The sequence below is a fragment of the Arachis duranensis genome, chromosome 9 (genome assembly GCF_000817695.3).
Source record: "Arachis duranensis cultivar V14167 chromosome 9, aradu.V14167.gnm2.J7QH, whole genome shotgun sequence".
Taxonomy (NCBI): domain Eukaryota; kingdom Viridiplantae; phylum Streptophyta; class Magnoliopsida; order Fabales; family Fabaceae; genus Arachis; species Arachis duranensis.
The window spans coordinates 110,815,636-110,835,072 of NC_029780.3; the positions used below are offsets into that span (position 1 = coordinate 110,815,636).

Consider the following 19,437-nt stretch of genomic DNA (forward strand, 5'->3'; position numbering starts at 1 on the left):
CGAATCTTATATAAATTTTGTGTCCTATATCGTATCGTATTCCGTGTATATATGAGTATTACTATTTATGCATTATAGGTATCAAGTATGGTATTCTGATTTTACCTCATTTATTAATTTGTCTTTCTTTTTTCAGTTACCATTTTTAATATATTTTAGAATATCTGATTCAATTAATTTTTAGCAAAAGCTTTAAATGCATTAGCAATTTATTTTAATGAAATGAAATAATAATCATACTACATATATGGAAAAAGGTCTCAAATCAACTATTTATATAGACGATATATTAAAATATAAAATATAAATTAAAAATAACTTAATTAACACATATATATAAATATATGATAATTGATTTTTTATGTGCATATACTTTTTGATAAAATAAATATCAGTTACACTATGTGTGCATAAAAAAAAATTATTTTATAAAATATATGTTAAAATATAAAATATAAAATAAAAATAAATAAAATAACATATATATTAATACATAAATATATAATAATTGATTTTATGAATATTATATATATGTATATGACACTTTTTTAATACTTTTATGAAAAATTAAGTTATATCTGCAACGTTTCAACATAAGCGCCTGTAGCTCAGTGGATAGAGCGTCTGTTTCCTAAGCAGAAAGTCGTAGGTTCGACCCCTACCTGGCGCGTTTTACCTTTTTATTTCAGAAATAAAAACCGACTTCATTTTTGTTGGGTGATACGCTATCCAAATCCAATTGCTATAGCGATATGTGTCTTCTTTTAGAAACGTAAAGCTTTTTTTTTCCCAAAACAGAAAATAAAAATATTTAAAAAGGCGGCTAACTTATGAGGCTGATACTGAATCTTCCGTTGCCTTGTTGGCAAATCTGACTCTCAGAATGGTTGGGTGCACGTTGGAGTTTTTCAGCCTCCAGTTGTCTCTTACAAGGTTAGCAACTACCTTTTCTTGTTACCCCAACAAAAACCTCCTTCAAGGTTTCTGTTTCTCACACTAGTTGCTATTTTTATTTTTCTTTTTTAATTTCTGGTGGGTTGGATTCTTACTTAGAAGTGCTAAATTATTCAGTGAAACTAGATTCTAGTACCAAATTATTCTTCCTTGTCAGCGAAAGCAGCTCACTAGGTTTACTTATCTTACTATCACTGATATAACTGTCTTCTTTTGTATAATTTGTATCTGCACTAGTTGATATCATATTTTATAAAAGAAAATGGTTAATCAAATGTTAACAAATATTTTGTATGCCAATGGTGACTCACTGACTTGTCACTTATCACTATTCTCTATGGAGTAAATAATTAAGTGCATCACATATACCAAAGTCCATATCAAGCTATAATGTTAATACGAATCCAGATTAGCCCAGACGACTTAGGGTGTGTTTGGGGATCACGTTGAGGAATAAAAAAGTACGTTTGAACGTCTTGAACGTTTCAATATCATGTTTGGCAACTTTTTGAAATTCCTAACCCAGAAGTGCTTTCACCTCTGAATGTACGTTTACGTGAAGCTACAAATTCAAACTTCTGCGTTCACGTTAAGAAAATTAATTACCGTTGGAGGAATTAGGTAAGGAATTTATTCCATATCTACCAACTGTACCCTTCATTTCATCTATAAAAAGGATGCACATAACCACATCATTTTACCATTAATTCTCTGTACGTTCTTCCTCATTTCACCATTAGTTCTCTATATATTCTTCCTTATAGTTTTTTTTTCAGATTTATTTTCATCACTGCTAAGTTAAAGATTTTAATTTTTTTTATTATTTTTAATTCTTTCTTTCATATTTTGATTTTTATATTTTTTATTTATATGATAAATATTTTTCATATTATTTTTTAGTATTCTGATGTTATTTTTTTAATTTTCTATTGTTATATTTTTATTATTTTTTTTATTTATATGACAACTATTGTTGATATAAATTTTTATTTTTATTAATTTTTATGATACTTTTATTATTTTTTATTTACGTGAGTTGTCATTTTATATTTTATTATACTTTATTTTTGTTTCGGTTGAAATTTTTTATTTTTTTTACTATGTAAAATTTATAATTATAATTCTCATATAAATTAAAGAGTACTAATGACACTAAAATAGATTATAAAATATTTTTTTGTTTAATATTATAAAATGTATAGTACTCCTTTTTATATTTTTATTTCTTATTATTTTTAAGTTCATATGAATTTTTTTTATTATTTACTGTTTTTTATGTTTAATATGTAAAGTGTCTTTTTTATTTTTATTTGACTTTGTTCTTTTTATTTTTTTACTTATTTTTTATCATTGACTTTTTTTATATTATTTTTTCAGTGTTCTAATCCCTCAGTCCTCAGGTATGCTATTACTTTTTTTATCGTATTCTTATTATTTCTTGTTTATATGAATTCTATTTTTTTCTCTTTTATGCACTGTGTTTATATCTTATGCGAAGTTTATTTTATTTTTTATTTGATATAGTTCATATAAATTTTTTTATCTTTTATTATATTTTTTTATTCATATGATATATATTGTTGGTGTTATAAACTTTTTATTATTTTTTATTTACGTGAGTTCTCATTTTATATTTTATTATACTTTATTTTTGTTTCGGTTGAAATTTTTTATTTTTTTTACTATGTAAAATTTATAATTATAATTCTCATATAAATTAAAGAGTACTAATGACACTAAAATAGATTATAAAATATTTTTTTGTTTAATATTATAAAATGTATAGTACTCCCTTTTATATTTTTATTTCTTATTATTTTTTAGTTTATATGAATTTTTTTTATTATTTACACTTTTTATGTTTAATATGTAAAGTGTCTTTTTTATTTTTATTTGACTTTGTTCTTTTTATTTTTTACTTATTTTTTATCATTGACTTTTTTTTATATTATTTTTTCAGTGTTCTAATCCCTCAGTCCTCAGTTATGTTATTACTTTTTTTATGCTATTCTTATTATTTCTTGTTTATATGAATTCTATTTTTTTTCTCTTTTATGCACTGTGTTTATATCTTATGCGAAGTTTATTTTATTTTTTATTTGATATAGTTCATATAAATATTTTTATCTTTTATTATATTTTTTTATTCATATGATATATATTGTTGGTGTTATAAAATTTTTATTATTTTTTATTTACGTGAGTTCTCATTTTATATTTTATTATACTTTATTTTTATTTCGGTTGAAATTTTTTATTTTTTTTTACTATGTAAAATTTATAATTATAATTCTCATATATTATATTTTATTGTAACTTTTTTTATAATATAGATTAATTGATACCATTAAAAAAGATAAATTAAAAAAAATTATTCATAAGTATTAATAAAATTATGAATGTTGGATGCCCAAAAAAGTCTTATAAAAATAAAATTATTGAGAGTACGGTATAAAAATAATATTAAATTAATATTCTCACGTTATTACTGAAATTAAAAAAAAAGTTAATGGATTCGACTAAATATTTCTTTATATATATATATATATATCTAAAATTTATATTTTTTCTAATAGAACAATGAGTAACAATGAATCTCTAAAGACAAAAGCAACATGGGATATGGAGACTACTAAACAATTTATCCAAGCATGTTTAGATCAAGTTGTTAAACGCCAACGTAATGGAACCACTCTTACAAAAGAAGGTTGGAAGGATGCTTTGTCTCAATTTAATGAAAAAACTGGAAAACAATATGACAAGATTCAATTAAAAAATAAGTGGGACACTCTTAAGAAGGAATGGTCAGTATGGTACAAGTTTTTTGGCAAAGAAACGGGTTTAGGATGGGATTATACTAAACATACCGTTGATGCACCAAATGAATGGTGGGAGAGAAAATAATTGGTACGTAGTAACTTATTATTAAAGCAAAAATTTTGAGAAAATAATTGGTACGTAGTAACTTATTATTAAAGCAAAAATTTTAACTTTAATTTTGGTAACAAGTCTTGTGTTGATTAGTTGTACACATGCAGGAAAATCTTATTTAAAGATGTTATGGCCGATGGCAAATTTGCTTGGGCTCCCTCATCTGGGATGTTACCTAGTGGCATAGAAGAATATGGTGATGGATATCGACCATACTTTGAGGAAGGTCATGTTGATATAGAAGAAGGTTCTGGAGATAGTGAAGAAGGTATAGGTGCTAGTGTGGGAGTTAATTCTGAATTTCAACACATAAATCTTAGCTCATCTCAAGAAAATAATAGTCAAAAAAGTACGGAAAAAAGAAAGAGAGATGTGGTTTGTAAAACAACAAAACAGAAGAAAAATTTTAAAGTCCCTGCCTCAAAGCAAATTGCGGATGCAATAAGTAGAATTGCCTCTGCATCTGAATCACGCTTAACTATTGTGTCCACATTTTTAGTACCCGGTGCATCTATTGGGGAAGTAATGGCTGAGATTCAAAAGATGGAAATGATTACTAGTGATCCCGATTTTCATAGTCGTTGTTGTCAACTAATGATGTTTAAGTCTGCTAGAGAAATGTTTGTATCCTTAAAAGGATATGAGCAAAGATTGTTGGATTGGCTCAAATATGCAGCATATAATCCACTACCATTCATGCAAAATTAATATTTTTTTGTGATTTTCATGCAAAACTAGTTAAGTTATTATTGTACTCCATTTTAATTTGTCCATGAATGTTTTGTTATGCTATGATAAGACAATAGAAAAATTTGTGTGTTACTTATTTAGTTATTTATCATTTTATATAATGTTTGTGGTACTTAATTATTGTTCTTATTATATATAATTTATTTCTTAGCTTGGTATTGATAACAATTTATTTATATTCTTATGTAGGACTTACTTTTTGTTAATTAATTTGGAATGAACATTGAGTATTTATTTGAAGAGTATGAAAAGGAACAACATGAAGAATCAAAATTACTTTCCATTATAGAAGAAGAAACAGATGAAATTGAAAATATTTCTGCATTAATTGGTTAATATGCAATCAATTATCTGTGCAAAAAACCATGCAGAACTAGTGAACAAACAGGTTATTTATGGGTACAAGAAATTTTATGTGGCCATGGCATTCGTTGTTATGAAATGTTTCGGATGGAAAAACATGTTTTTTTTAAATTTTGTGATGAACTAGTTGAACAAGGATTAAAATCTACAAGACAAATGGGAGTTCAGGAAATGGTTGCAATGTTCTTAAATACGGTTGGTCATGGAGTGGGTAATAGGATGATACAAGAAAGGTTTCAACATTCTGGAGAGACAGTAAGTAGACATTTTCATGAGGTATTGGTTGCTTGCTTGAGATTATCTATTAAATATATTAAGCCATCGGATCCTAAGTTTCAGAATGTTCATAGCAAAATAAAAAATGACCAACGATATTGGCCATTTTTTAAAAATGCTATAGGAGCAATTGATGGTACTCATATCCCATGTGTGGTTAGCCCAAGTGATCAACCCAAATTTATTGGAAGAAAAGGATATCCAACACAAAATATAATGACTGTATGTGATTGGGACATGTGCTTCATTTTTGCTTTACCTGGATGGGAAGGCACTGCACATGATACTCGTGTATTTGATAATGCTATTACAATTCCTACCATGAATTTTCCGCATCCTCCTCCAGGTTAATTTTTATCATTTTCTTACAAATAAACTATATTTACTTGGTTATCATGTAACTATTTTTTTTCTTCATTAGGTAAATATTATTTGGTAGATGCCGGTTATCCAACACCGAAAGGATATATTGGTCCATATAAATGTGAGCGCTATCATCTTGCAGATTTTAGGCGTTCTTCTGGATTTACAAATCATAATGAAGTATTTAATTATTATCACTCAAGCTTAAGATGCACAATAGAAAGGACTTTTGGAGTGTGGAAAAATAGATTTGCTATCTTGCGACACATGCCCAAGTTCAAAATTGAAACTCAAGTGCAGATAGTGTGTGCAACAATGGCTATTCATAATTTTATTAGAAGACATTCTGAAATAGATACTGAGTTTAATCAATATGAACATGCAAACATTCTTGATGGAGAAGATAATAGTTATGTTGGTGAAAACTCAGATCAAACTTACACAAACTTACTTTTCACCAAAATCAAGTTTGCAAAATCAATTCTATGCAAACTCCCGTTTGCAAACTGTAATCCAAACACACACTTATTTCCTCACACTATGAATTGTTAATTGCATTAATTTTTATGGACAGAATTGTCAATTGCATTTGATTCTGGTGTGGGCGTGTGGCTCTTCCTTTATTTTATGTTGGTTTTTTTTTGTGATTTCTTCCAAATCCATGTTAATTTTGTGGATAAGTTATCATTGTTTGTGTCATCATCTCAGCTATTAACTAAGAAAAATTTTTAAAGGTTCATTAATTGATGTACTGTAAAAGTCAAAGTTCATAATAAATGTATAGCATGAATATACTACATTGTAATGTATGAATAGTTGTTATATATTAATACTGTATAATGTATTGAAAAAAATTTACAATTAAAATTTCTACACTCTAAATTAACTCCTTAACACAAAAGATCCTCCTTTTGTTCCTCAAGTTCAACATGCATTTCTGAAAAAAAGAAAACACATAGCCATTAGTGACCCAACCCTCATTTTTTGGCCTTCGTTCTATACTCTCTAACACGTTATTCAACTCCAGTACCTAGGCACACAACCACTGATCCAACCTTCTTTGTTTTGTATTCTTCACTTCAACCACAGGTTCATTCTGTTATCTGTGGTTGCGGGAGCCATCACTGGAACTCTATTTCCATCGGCTAGGCCCCGACGTCGACTTAGGTGACGCCGAAGGATGACCTCTGTGTGCTTGTATGTTGTGAATTTTGTAAACCTAGTAGGTTTACATCTGATCGCAAACAAGCTGTTGCAGGTGGAAGGGGTTTACCATCCACATTTATCAGCCAGCTATGAATTACGTGCGGGTGTTTAATTAAGATTGTCTCCCTCCAGAAGTTCAATTCTTTACTCGTTGGATTTCAAGCTTCGGTTGTCATCAAGGTATCTCCGTTTCAATTTTTTTTAATAATGGAGGTTAGTTTAATTTTAATGAAAGTCTCTATCTTTTAAACATTGCTCTGTTTATGGTGTTGGGTTTAGGTTCTGGAATTAGGATTTTTAATTCACATTTGCCAGTTGTATGTTGTGGCTAGGTTTGGGGCATTGAAATTAAAACGTTATACTGGACTCTTAAACAGTTGGCTTAAGTTAAGTAGCCTTAGTTCCGGTGACTGTAGTTTTTTTTTTAAGGAGTTTAAGTTAGCTTTATGTAGTTGCTGCTATTGATTCTGTTTATTCACATTTTGATTCACCAACCTGGATTTTGACAGGGGTAAAATTATGTCAAGAAACAAGGATGATGTGAAGAATGATTCTGATAATGATTTGGGTGATGATTTTGATTATCAACCGAATGCAGAAGATGATGTTGAAGACGACGATGTGGATTCGCTGGATTCTACTAGCAAGAGTGAAGAAATTTGTGGTGTAAAATGAATAGCGGATTTAATGGTAGACGATATTTGGAACCTGGAGTTTAGGACAGAGGATGAGGCTTGCCAATTTTATAACGCTTATTCTTGTTGGCATGGATTTGTAATGAGGAAGGACGACATGGTTAGGGATAATCAAGGTAGAATCATTAGCAGGCAACTTGTTTGCAACAAAGAGGGCTGGAGGAATATGAGGTATCTTGATCTAGATGATAGATCAAGGGAGGCAAGATCACTAACGCGAACCAAGTGTCCAACTCGGCTTAGGGTAAAGCTTGACTACGGCTGCGGTAGATAGAAGGTATCATGTTTTATGGAATCTCACAACCACGATCTGACGCCATCCCAATTTGCGCATCTGGTTCCGGCCAATCGTCGTCTCACTGTCACTGATAAAGTCCAAGTGGAAAATCTTCATAATTTTGGTGTCAAGACCTGCCATATTATGGGGTATAATGCGTTCCAGAAGGGTGGATATCGTCATGCTGGCTTCACACACAAAGATTTGTACAACCACATTGATCGTTATCGTTGGTCAAAAGTTAAAAATGGGGATGCCAATACGGCAATAAACTATTTGATTGGTAAGTCAAACAACGATCCGCTGTTATTTGGAAAGTATACGTTCACTAGTGACGAAAGGCTCGAACATATTTTTTGGGCAGATGGGAAGTCAATTATCGACTATCACTGCTTTGGAGATATTGTTGCCTTTGATTCAACCTACAAGAAGAATAAATACAACAAGCCTTTGGTCATTTTCTCCAGATGCAATCATCACGGGCAGACTGTTATCTTCGGCTCCGACCTACTATCCGACGAAACCACAGAGACGTATAAGTGGTTGTTGGAAACCTTTGTTGAAGCGATGGGTGGGAAAAGTCCTAAAGCAGTAATAACTGACTGAGACCTTGCCATGTGAGACGCAATCAAGAATGTTCTTCATGATGCGACCCATCGGTTATGCAGATGGCATCTACAGAAAAATGCTTGTGAAAATATAAAGAATCCTAATTTCCTGCGCGATTTTAAGGGTCTTATATACGACAAATGAAAATTTTGGCGGCTGCTTCTAATTTCAAACTAAATAAACAAAAAATCAGAGATAATTTAAACTAGTATGTTGGAACTCCCACGGAATTTATTTCCTAGCATAGGCAAAAACTTTGGTAAACGAGACAATTTTAATGGTACACAACACCTAGTTCAAACTGATTACGGTAACACCGGTAAACACAATATTCTGCCACATCAATTCTCATTGGATGCAATATCTCACACAATTAATAAGTTAGAGAAATTTAAGTTCATTACTTATAAGTGAATAAGACACCTCAACCAAACAAAAATTACAGCATAAACCTACCGAAAACCAAGACTACCAAACGTGCGTCTAGAAAAATGACTAAATTCTAACTAACTTATCTTCGGTTGCCGGTTATTCCGGATGAACTGCTGCAAGAAATCTTCCTGTGAAGTAGTGCCAAAGCTGTAGGGAGATGTATGTGCTTGAATAAATTCTGGCACCGACACCTACGCCAACCAGGGACATGCATACAACACATGCGAAGGTAGAAAGTGTTAGATCAACATGTCTTATTTCATGTTGAATACTCATTACTGTTAATGGGTTCAGATTCACTATATATAGTGAATGATGCTTCCGGAGAAGAAGTGCATGTTCAGCAACCTTTCGGAGTTGGCATCCATGAGTGGTTTCGTATTGTGGGAGTGTCAAACGGGAACATATGTTTCAAGTTCTCCCGTGAACAAGACGACACAAGACTTTTGGTATGGAATCCAACAATACAACGCTCTAGAGAAATTTCTGACCCCCACAGGGACCACGGTAGATCATATTTTTCAGTATATGGTTTCAGTCATGTACCAAACACAGATACATACACCATCATACATATGTGCAAAAGGGACATAGTTGATGCCTACGTTTTTTTCTCTAGATATTATTCAAGACGTTCTACATGGTTTCACTGCGTTGATTGTCTCCCTGGTGTCGAAAAAATTGACCCTTACTATGTTTTTAATAATGGTCATGCGTATTGAATTACTGGTACAGGAGATAGTTATGCCACACCCAAGTCAGTTTTATGTTACAGTGTTGAAGATGAATCATTTAGCGAGGTGTCTATTCCAATAGGTGCAACATATACCGTTCACAATTTACTAACCCACAAGGAAAAAGTTGCACTCCTCACTCATACACACAATGAATTTGGTTATGTCGCATCAATTTGGCACTTGAATGAGGACGCCGGTGGAAGCAAAATATTAGAGCAATACTGCAGGTTTGCGAGTCGAAGCATCAGAGAAAATTCAATACTATTCGTGGATGATAACCTAATTTTGTTGGTGAACAATTCAAAAGAAAGAGAGTTACTCGTCAATTACAGGGTACAGAGAGCTTGTGTTGACAGAATATGACATTGAACATGGCACTAGAAATCTATTAGTGAGAAGAGCATGGCGAGACCCAAGAATGCCACACCCGATCACAGTTAGGTCTACACTCAAGTATTTTGCAGGGATGTTTCCTGTCTAGAAATAATTGACATTTAGATCTACTCCGACTACATGTATTGTGGAACTTGGTTGAACCTCTATGTTTAGTATTCCGATTGATGTTATTTATGTTTTTTTTTTGTTAATGAAATCCCCAGTTAATTGTTATGACATTGGTTAATTCCAAGTGTTTTTTATTTTAGTTTATCTTACTTGTGTATGTTTTACATTGGTTTGAAAGGCCCAAAATTAAGAGAAATGATTTCATAACAACTTCATTCTAACTAATTCGATGTGTCATGTAGTGTTCCTCATGTATAGGAGATTTATAATGGTGTTATTCTATTTCTAACCATTCTAGTATACAAATTATGTGACAAATATCAGTTAACTTACTAACATTTTACTCGAATATTCAATCAAAAAATGCTATTCAAAAAAAAGATTGAGCAAGGTAAGAGTAGACATACACATGAATGGAATAAATAGTTACCTGGAGAAACTTGGTTTGCCTTAAAATTCCGGAAAAAGTTATTGTTTTTGTAGCTGGCCCAATTTGATAGCTAACCCACTTTACCTTTAGAGAGACTTGAACTACCAAAAAATAAATATTTTTTCAGGTTAGTTGACCGAGTCCAATCCCAAGTATGTCAGAAAGACTAAATATTCAGTTAATTAAAGTAACTAACACTGGAAAAAAAATATCGATGACCTTTGATCATCTACTATGTTACACCTTAATATCTAACCAGAACTCAACCGGGATGATCGTGAATCGACACATGCATACAAAATTTGACCTATAATTTGACCAATTTTTTCCTATTTAACACGATTCCACCAAAAAAGACGACATATAAACGGCCAATGAAGAAAATACTTGAAATAAGTTAGAAGACAAACTTACATGATGGCCACAGCTTTTAGGAGCACAATTGTAGACATCACTACTGTCTTGGACGATGGCACAACCTAACCCACTACATTGTAAGACCTGCAATAAGCCATACACTCGTTGAATATTACTATATAAGAAGAAAAATAAATCAACCCAGTACATGGTAAAACCTGCAATAAGCCATTAGCACTCTATAACAAACTTCAGGTTGCACTCTATCTGCACGGCCGTGTCTCTGAAATGATCAACCCATTAGCACTCTTTCTTTGAATTTGACTTAGAAAGTAAGAGGAATTCAATAAAGTGCATGAAGGGGTCAATAAATTCAAACAAATTTAGCAAATAATAGATTCAGCAATAACGGCAAGCTCCGATTTTTGAAAAAATCATATCTTTTATTTGGAGCATTATACATCATCTGCAAGGGGATAAACATGATGATCTACAACTTCAATATCTAATGAGCTGAAGCCTTTGAAATTCATTATGGTAACAAACAGGCTAGCTTATTTAAAGCATCATAACTGGTCTCCTTTGCTTTACCCCAGTCTATGACATACACAACATCATCTATGGTGATGCTACTCTCAGCGATATTTGTTGTTAGGACAATTTTTCTTCAATGAAAAATTAACAATCATCAAAGTTACAAAACCTGAGAGTTAATAGAAAATAGCAATCCACTCTTTGCTGAATAATTGATGTATATTAGAACAAAGTAGTGGCCAATCATCATGGTCAGATAAACTACAAGTGTTAATATTTATTTAGGTTCAAGGAATTAGGAATTTAAAAACCTATGCAAGAAAATTTCTGAAAGGAAAGCAATTAAAGTTGAATAACAAGTTGCAATTCACCAATTTTCCCAAGCCTAACATAATATTCTAGTTGAGTTTCAGCTTCTTCATTCTCTCATTTGTTCATATTTATGCTGTACCCTAGTATATAAGAAGAAAAACAGATCCTATCAATTATCTATTGTGGTGGCTGCATGATTTGTCATGGAAGTCACCAAATCATCAGTCTATATTGTCATGCCCTTCTCCTTCCTACTCTTATAGAATTGCCGAACATTGAGTTATAACATGACTGCAATGTTAAGCATTCATGTCACGTAAAAAAAGGTTGTTATTTTCTGGTATTCGAACTGACTTACTACAACATATTAGCCTTCATATGCTATTGAAATTAGTAGGAAACTTTGATAACTAACTCACAAAAATAAATACCATAAAACATATACGTATGTATAGGTAAAACAAGAACACGTAACTAGACACATAATCAAATTCTAACCATCTTGCCCATATCAAAAAAATGTCATCGACAATTTTTGCTTTAAAAGCTTCAAGCAATTGTGTGTCTACATTCTAGTAGAAAAATTCAGAAAGAAGGAAATTATTCTTAAGTTTCTGAACCTAATAGAGGTGCTTCAGGTTCTGGTTTTGATCTAATCGTTATACTTTGTTGATGAAGCCTCCTTCTCTCTTGCAGATGCTTCTCTAATCTTCTTCCTCAACTCTGTTTCTATACTTTTCTTGTTCAGCAGCTTCTCTAGGTTTACTATTCTTTCCTCTACATGTGCTATCAGGTTATCCATTTTCAAATGTTCTTCAACATGATTCTGTTTGCTATTACCCGATCCCCTTGCAGCCTCCCCCGCTCTGTTCCTTACAATATGGTCATCAACCCAGAGCCTAAATCTAATCCACATTTGTGACTGTAATTAATCCCTAAAGCCTAAATCTTAAAAATCCTTCCAAAATTTAAAGTCATTTTTTATATCAGATCAGGTTCCATGTCAATTCATGTCATAATCAACATTTTTAATCTAGGTACATCTATTTTCAATAAATCAACTTTTTTTTCAGTTCTTAGTCATTCTTCAAAATTAACCAGCACCAATATCAAATCATATACAATATCAACTTAATTTAACAGCAAATCACTTACAAAATCAAATCATTTTCATAACCAATAGGCATGCCATTCCAAATAATTCAAAATCACATCTACAACAACTTGAGCTAGGAAAAATAACCAAAATCTAAATTCTAAACCTCCATTCCAAAAAATCTAAAATTTACCCAATTTTAGCATAAACTTAGTGATCATACATGAAGAATTGCGTGCTTACCTTTAACAATGGGCATCCAAAAAATAGCCTATTCTGGTTGGTGTCTGTATTCGACATGTAACAGATAGCATATTTTTCACAGAAGCATTTTGGGGTCACACCATCTTTTACATTCCTAGGTTGCAGCAAACTTGAACTTGCATATCCAGCTATCAGTTCCTGTTGTCCACCGGTTTCGCCTCTGCCTCGTCTCGTGTTTGAGGAGCATGCATCACTGGCCATTAATCTGATTAACATTAAATACTACCATGAACAACTATTATCAACTACTGCATTCAAAATTGAAATAATCTACTTCGATCAAAGGTGATTAAAGAAAGTGAATAACAGAACAAATCACACAAAATTGGTTGTGAAAATCGACAACAAAAACAAACGAATTAGTTAGAAGAAGAAGCAGTTAGTCTTACAATGATTTTTCGAGAGGGTTTTCCACGTGGGTCGCCGGAATCGTTCCCGACAAGGGGATGAGTTATGTTCTTCGACGGTTTCGGAAATACTTCACTCTACCTATGAGTGACAGAAAAGGACACCTGCGTAACCCTAGACGAAGAAGCAGTAGGCAGGGTCTTCGACGGGGTTCAAAAAGTTGTGTCACTAACGATGAGTTACCGAAGAAATCAGAGGAATGAGGTAGAAGAACAGGCTGTGAACATTAAAGCGGTATTTGGAGGAAGGTTTTGCGAGTGGGTCGCCAGAAAAATCAAACGCTTCACCTATAGGAACGCTTGGAGGAGCAGTGAGGTAGAAGAGGAAGTTTTGTACATTACAGGGGTATTTGGGAAAAGTTTTGTGAGTGGATCGCCGGAAAAATCAAACCCATCACCTATAGGAAGGGTAGAAGAAGCAGTGAGGTAGTAGAAGAAGAAGCAGTGGACATTACAGGGGTATTAGGGGAAGGTTTTTCGAGTGGGTCGCTGAAAAAATCACACCCATCACCTACAGGAAGAGTAGAGAAGAAGGAGCAGTGAACACAAGGGTAGAAGAAGCAGTGAGGTTGAAGAAGAAGCAGTTCCTTCGAACTGTATTTTGAGGGGTTGAAGAAGAAGAAGCTGTAGACATTCAAATGGTATTTGGAAAAAATTTTGATTTATATGATATTTGGGGAGGAATTTGTAAAATCAACTATTTGCACATTGTACCCATTTATATTACAGTATAAAAATTATGTGGTATAATGTAAATACTATAAAATACAATGTAGTGTGAACACATTTATTGAATGAGTTAATGAAAGGTGAAAAATTTTTTTGATCAATAGCTGAGATGATGACACATATACAAAGGTAATTTACCCACAAAATTGGCATGGATTTAGAAGAAATCACCTTTTTTTTGTCTCGATCTTGAGAGGTTTATTTTTCTCTTTCTTGTTATCCTTTTTGCCTTCATCCTCTTATCTTACTTATAAGTTTTTGGGTCAATGATTAGTTATTTTTTTTTGTGATTGTCAATGATTAATATCTATCTTGTAATTTCGTTGTTGATGAGATTGTTCTCTTTTTTTGGGCTTTAGGCCCAGTCAAATCACCAAAAAAATAAAAAAATAACTAAAAAGTAAAAAAACTTAAAATTTGATTTACAACGAATTTATCTTTAACATATCAGGTCAATTAATACTGTAGAGTATAGACAAAAAAATTAAAAATAACTAAAAAAATGCATGACAATATCAACTAGGTCTATGTTCTCTAAAAAATCTAATAATAATAAGTATAATTGATTTATTGACTCACGTATTATTGTAAATGTGTTATTTTTGAAAAAAATAACGTCTTTTTCAATCATATTTTTCTTTGGCAGTTGATTCCTGCCGTAACTTTGGCAACATTCTCACTCTTATTTATTTGTTGTTTGATGTATAACTGTATATAAATTAGAATGGGGGATTTCTGATTCTATGACGAAGAACAAGAATTCTAAATGAAAAAAACAAAGAGGCAAAAGGCAAATTATAATATACTCCAAATTCAAACTAAAAATATCTGCTTCTCTTCTTCTTTGCTTCTAATTTTTATATAGTTTCAATTTTGTACTTACCTCAATTTAACCATCTTAATTCTTAAAACATTGCTTTATCAATCATCACTGATCACTCAAATCCTACCCAATCAATCACTAAAAAGGAAGAATGGGAGGTCTTCCTTTCTAATTTTTTAAGAGATTGGGCTCAGGTGGGCCTGGATTGTTGGGGAACTTAGCTGATGTTGGGATTTAAATCATTTAATCCTCCGTATACAAGACCAAAAAAGACATTTCTCCATATCCAAAAAAAAATCACTTAATCCTCTTCAATCTTGACACTTGACAGTGCTTCAGCACTTTTTATTTTAACTAATGTATGTTTCTGTATTTTGTACGGAATAATACATAAAATTATATAAAAAATTTTATTAAAAAATTAAATAATATATATAGTAATTATTATAAATATTTTACAAAGTTATAATTAAAATCAAACTCTTAGAATTTTTAATATTAAAATATTAAAAATAATTAGTATTTGTTTTAATCAATTTGAGTTTGTTAAGTGATCGTCTCACTGGTCCACTTAAATAACTATTATGAGTTAGAATCTCGCCTTGTGTATATAGCAATCCATTGGCTAGCGATAAACCCTTAATAAATGGAGTATCAATACGTGGTTAGACTTGGCAGGAGTTTCCGAATACGCGGGTACCCGACCCATCCATACCCGGATGGATAGGGTAATAACTTGATCTGAGTCGGAGCAGATTTTGCTCAGGACAGGGCATGGTCGGGTTTAGGGTGTACCCATCCCGGATATATACATATAAACACTTTTTAGTAATTAGGATTTGTCTCACATCACAGATTCAGTGATTCATAGTTTCAGTCTATACTCTATAGCCATGCAAGATAAACTCAGTCATCCTCATCCAGAATCTTCTTCTTGGCTTCTTCACAAAAAACCATATAGCTTCCGTCATCGTTGTTGCTGAGTTCATCGCCGCCTACCTCTTCACAACTTCCATCTTCCTTCACAACCAGGGACGGACCCACGTTTAATATAGAGGGAGCATTTGCCCCCACAAAATTTTTTTAAAAAAATTAATATTTATATACATATATACCACTTATTATATTATATTTGTCTCAAAATAAAATATAAATAGTTCTTTTGTAATTTATATTAAAAAATATTTTGTTAAAGTTAACACAATAATAATTATATTGTTAAATTTGATTTAGTATGAAAAATAAATAAATAAACTAAAAAATAGTGATAATTAATTTTATTATATTAGTTAATTAATTAATAATTAAATTAAAATTTAGTTTTCTAGTTAAATACAACTTAAATTATTAGTGATTTTTTAAGATAAAAAAATATATTATTTATATATTAATATATTGTAATTATTTTGGTTAAAAAATTTATTTATACTATAAAAATTATAATAAGTAGATTTGATAATTAAATATGAGATAATAAAAAGTAAAATAATTGTTTAAAAATATATATAAAAAATAATATTTAGTCATGTTAAAAATAAAAAAAAATCCTTGTAAATATTTTTTTGTTATTTTAAATATTATACTATGTGTATGAAATTATATTTTTGTTATTTTAATATTATAATAATGATTGTGTGTATATTTTTAGTTCTTATCAATATGTATTAGATAGTTCTAATTTTAAATTTAGAATATATATATAAACCAATTTGGATTGGTCAAGTGATCAACTTAGTCGTCCGCTTAAGTAAGTATTGAGGGTTCGAATTTCGTCTCGTATGTATAGCAACTCGTTGCCGTCCAATTGTAGATTGTTAAATGAAATTTAAATTCATGATGGATTAGTCCTTAACCTACTGAGTATCGTGGGAAGCAAAAAAAATATATCTATACCTAAATTTTATTATATTTTTGCACCCCATTATTAAATTTTTCTGGGTCCGATCACAGCTCATGCATCATCGTTGCTCATCCCGTTACCGTCGCTGTTGAGCCCGTCACCACCTTTCTCCTGCCGAGTCTCTTTTCTCTAGGTAAATTTTTCTCTCTCTCATTGTGAGTCTGTTAAGTTCTTCTCTTCTTCTTCCACAGACTCATCACTTAGTCACCGTCGCTATGAGTCCGGACATTTCAATTTACTTTTTTAATCAACGATAATAAATATCTTAAATTAATTAATTTTTTACAAAAATTATACACCTAAAACTATTTCATTTTTTTAAAAATCTTTTGAAAATATAATGGTCAATGAGAGATTGACTATTGAGAATTGAATATAATATTTTTAAATTTGTATTTTCAATAAAAAGATTTACTTAGTTCTAACTATCCTAAATAATTCTATATTCAGGGTTACTTATCCATCTAAATAATTCTAACATTGATAGAATGTTATTTTTAGATGTAAAAAATTTAAAATATATTTATTCTATTTCAAAAATTAATATTCATATTTAACTTAGAATTCCAACAAATATGACAAAAAATTACATTTTTTAGTTAAAAAATTAAAGTAAAATATCTATAAATATATTTTTGTGCTTTACCTTTAGATTTTTCAAAAAAATATGACAAGTTAATGGAATCAAATCATATCTCTATAACATATACAAGAATGTATATTACACATAAATAAAAAAAATTAGGTATAGTAAGAACAAATACATAAATTAAAATAAAATTTAGAAAAATAAGAACCAATAAAATATTGAAGAAAAGAAATATAAATAGAAGAGAAACAAAATTATTAGACGAAAGAGAAATAATTTAATAAATTTTATGTGTATTTAAAAGAAGAATAAAAAATAGATATACAGTACCTTATTTAATTTAGCAAGATTTATGAAAATAAACACATAGAATAAGAGAATAAAAAAAATAATAAAAAAAAGCAAAACATCTGAATTGATATCAAAAAATAAAAAATAATAAAATAATGATAATGTATCATAATCTTAATCTTTTAATATAATTAATTAATAACAATATAATTATGTTTGAAAGAAAAAATTTGTCTCTAATTTGTTCGAAATTTATTTCAATTTCGTCTCAAAATTCGTCCGAAAAAATCCTATTTCTAAAATAATAAAATAATAATAATCTATCATAATCTTAATCTTTTAATATAATTAATGAATAATAATATAATTAGTCTACCATAATATTAATATAATCTTTTAATATAATTAATTTTAATTAAATAATCAAATAAATTGAATATAAATATGTCTAATTTAATCGTATAAAAAATAGTAAATTTTTTACAATTAGACATATATATATATATATATATATATATATATATATTGGAAATAAAATATCACTTTAAAATGAGATTATTATTATTAATGACATATAAATGTTAAAATTATATTAATACATTAATAGAAATATATTATTATAATAAAAAATTACAAGAATTAAAATAACTAAAATTTATTAACTTTGATTAGTTAAATTAGCATAAAATAAAATAAGAAAGAGATGCTTAATCAGATTAAATAAATTAAAAAATATTATTGAACAAAGTAAATATCACAATAATTATATTACTAATTGAAAAAAAATTAATTTAATCAATTCAAATTTTTATTGAAAATAGACAATTAAAGATCATCAATGAATAAAAATAAATAGAATATAATATGTAACACCCTACCACACAGGGCCTTACGCTTAAGTCGTAAAGCAGAGGTGGCAAGGTATTACGACCTCTAAAAGAAAATGATATCTACATAGATATAGTTGGGTGAAATCATATCTAGGAGCCTTGAAAAACAAGCTAAACAAATTGATAAACAGAAAATCGTGACACACTCGCATGGATATTCGTAAAACGGACAGGTAAAATCGAAATATAACTGAACACATATATATACATATCAGAGTTCCAAAACTCAGATAGCAAGCTCCAGACTCGACCTGCGAAGCTAAGGCCGACCAGAGTATATAATTATGTATATATACAACCCAAAATAAAACTCAAACCACAAAATAAACCCCTGTATCTCCAAGTCGACCTCTAGGAGGGACAAAACACAAAATATACATGCGGAGATTCTATAAACATATATGCATAGCCTAAAACAAAATATGACAGTCCAAAAGACAGTTCTTCGCTCGTAAAGAGGATACCCAAACGCTCAACGAGGTGTCTCTCGACCTGCATCTGAAAAACAACAACATAGTATGGGATGAGAACCGGAGGTTCTCAGTATGGTAAAGGTGCCCGCATAGTTAATATAAAAGGTCTCGGGAAAGCCAGAGGCATTCCTAGAACTTCGACACTCAGATTTCAGCTTAAGAATTCAACTAAACCAGAAATTAGGTAAGTTGTCTAAAGTATTCTAATTCTGAATCTAACTTTAACCTAATAATTCACGTTCTGT

The 19,437-nt window shown here is 30.3% G+C and overlaps 2 protein-coding genes and 1 non-coding gene across 3 annotated transcripts; all 3 read left to right on the forward strand.

The window, feature by feature from the left end:
• The first annotated feature begins 597 nt into the window (after window positions 1-597).
• TRNAR-CCU (transfer RNA arginine (anticodon CCU)) lies at window positions 598-670 on the forward strand. Its single transcript has one exon. It is a non-coding gene; the product is annotated as a tRNA-Arg (tRNA).
• A 2,248-nt stretch (window positions 671-2,918) lies between these two features.
• LOC127741427 (uncharacterized) lies at window positions 2,919-4,701 on the forward strand. Its single transcript, XM_052253772.1, has 2 exons — window positions 2,919-2,935; window positions 3,977-4,701. The coding sequence occupies exon 2, from the start codon at window positions 4,015-4,017 to the stop codon at window positions 4,591-4,593; it is 579 nt and encodes a 192-aa protein (XP_052109732.1). The 5' UTR covers window positions 2,919-2,935; window positions 3,977-4,014; the 3' UTR covers window positions 4,594-4,701.
• A 157-nt stretch (window positions 4,702-4,858) lies between these two features.
• On the forward strand, window positions 4,859-6,189 carry LOC127741615 (uncharacterized). Its single transcript, XM_052254397.1, has 2 exons — window positions 4,859-5,620; window positions 5,696-6,189. Exons 1-2 carry the CDS (start codon window positions 5,077-5,079, stop codon window positions 6,187-6,189), a joined length of 1,038 nt encoding a protein of 345 aa, XP_052110357.1. The 5' UTR covers window positions 4,859-5,076.
• The last annotated feature ends 13,248 nt before the right edge of the window (window positions 6,190-19,437 follow it).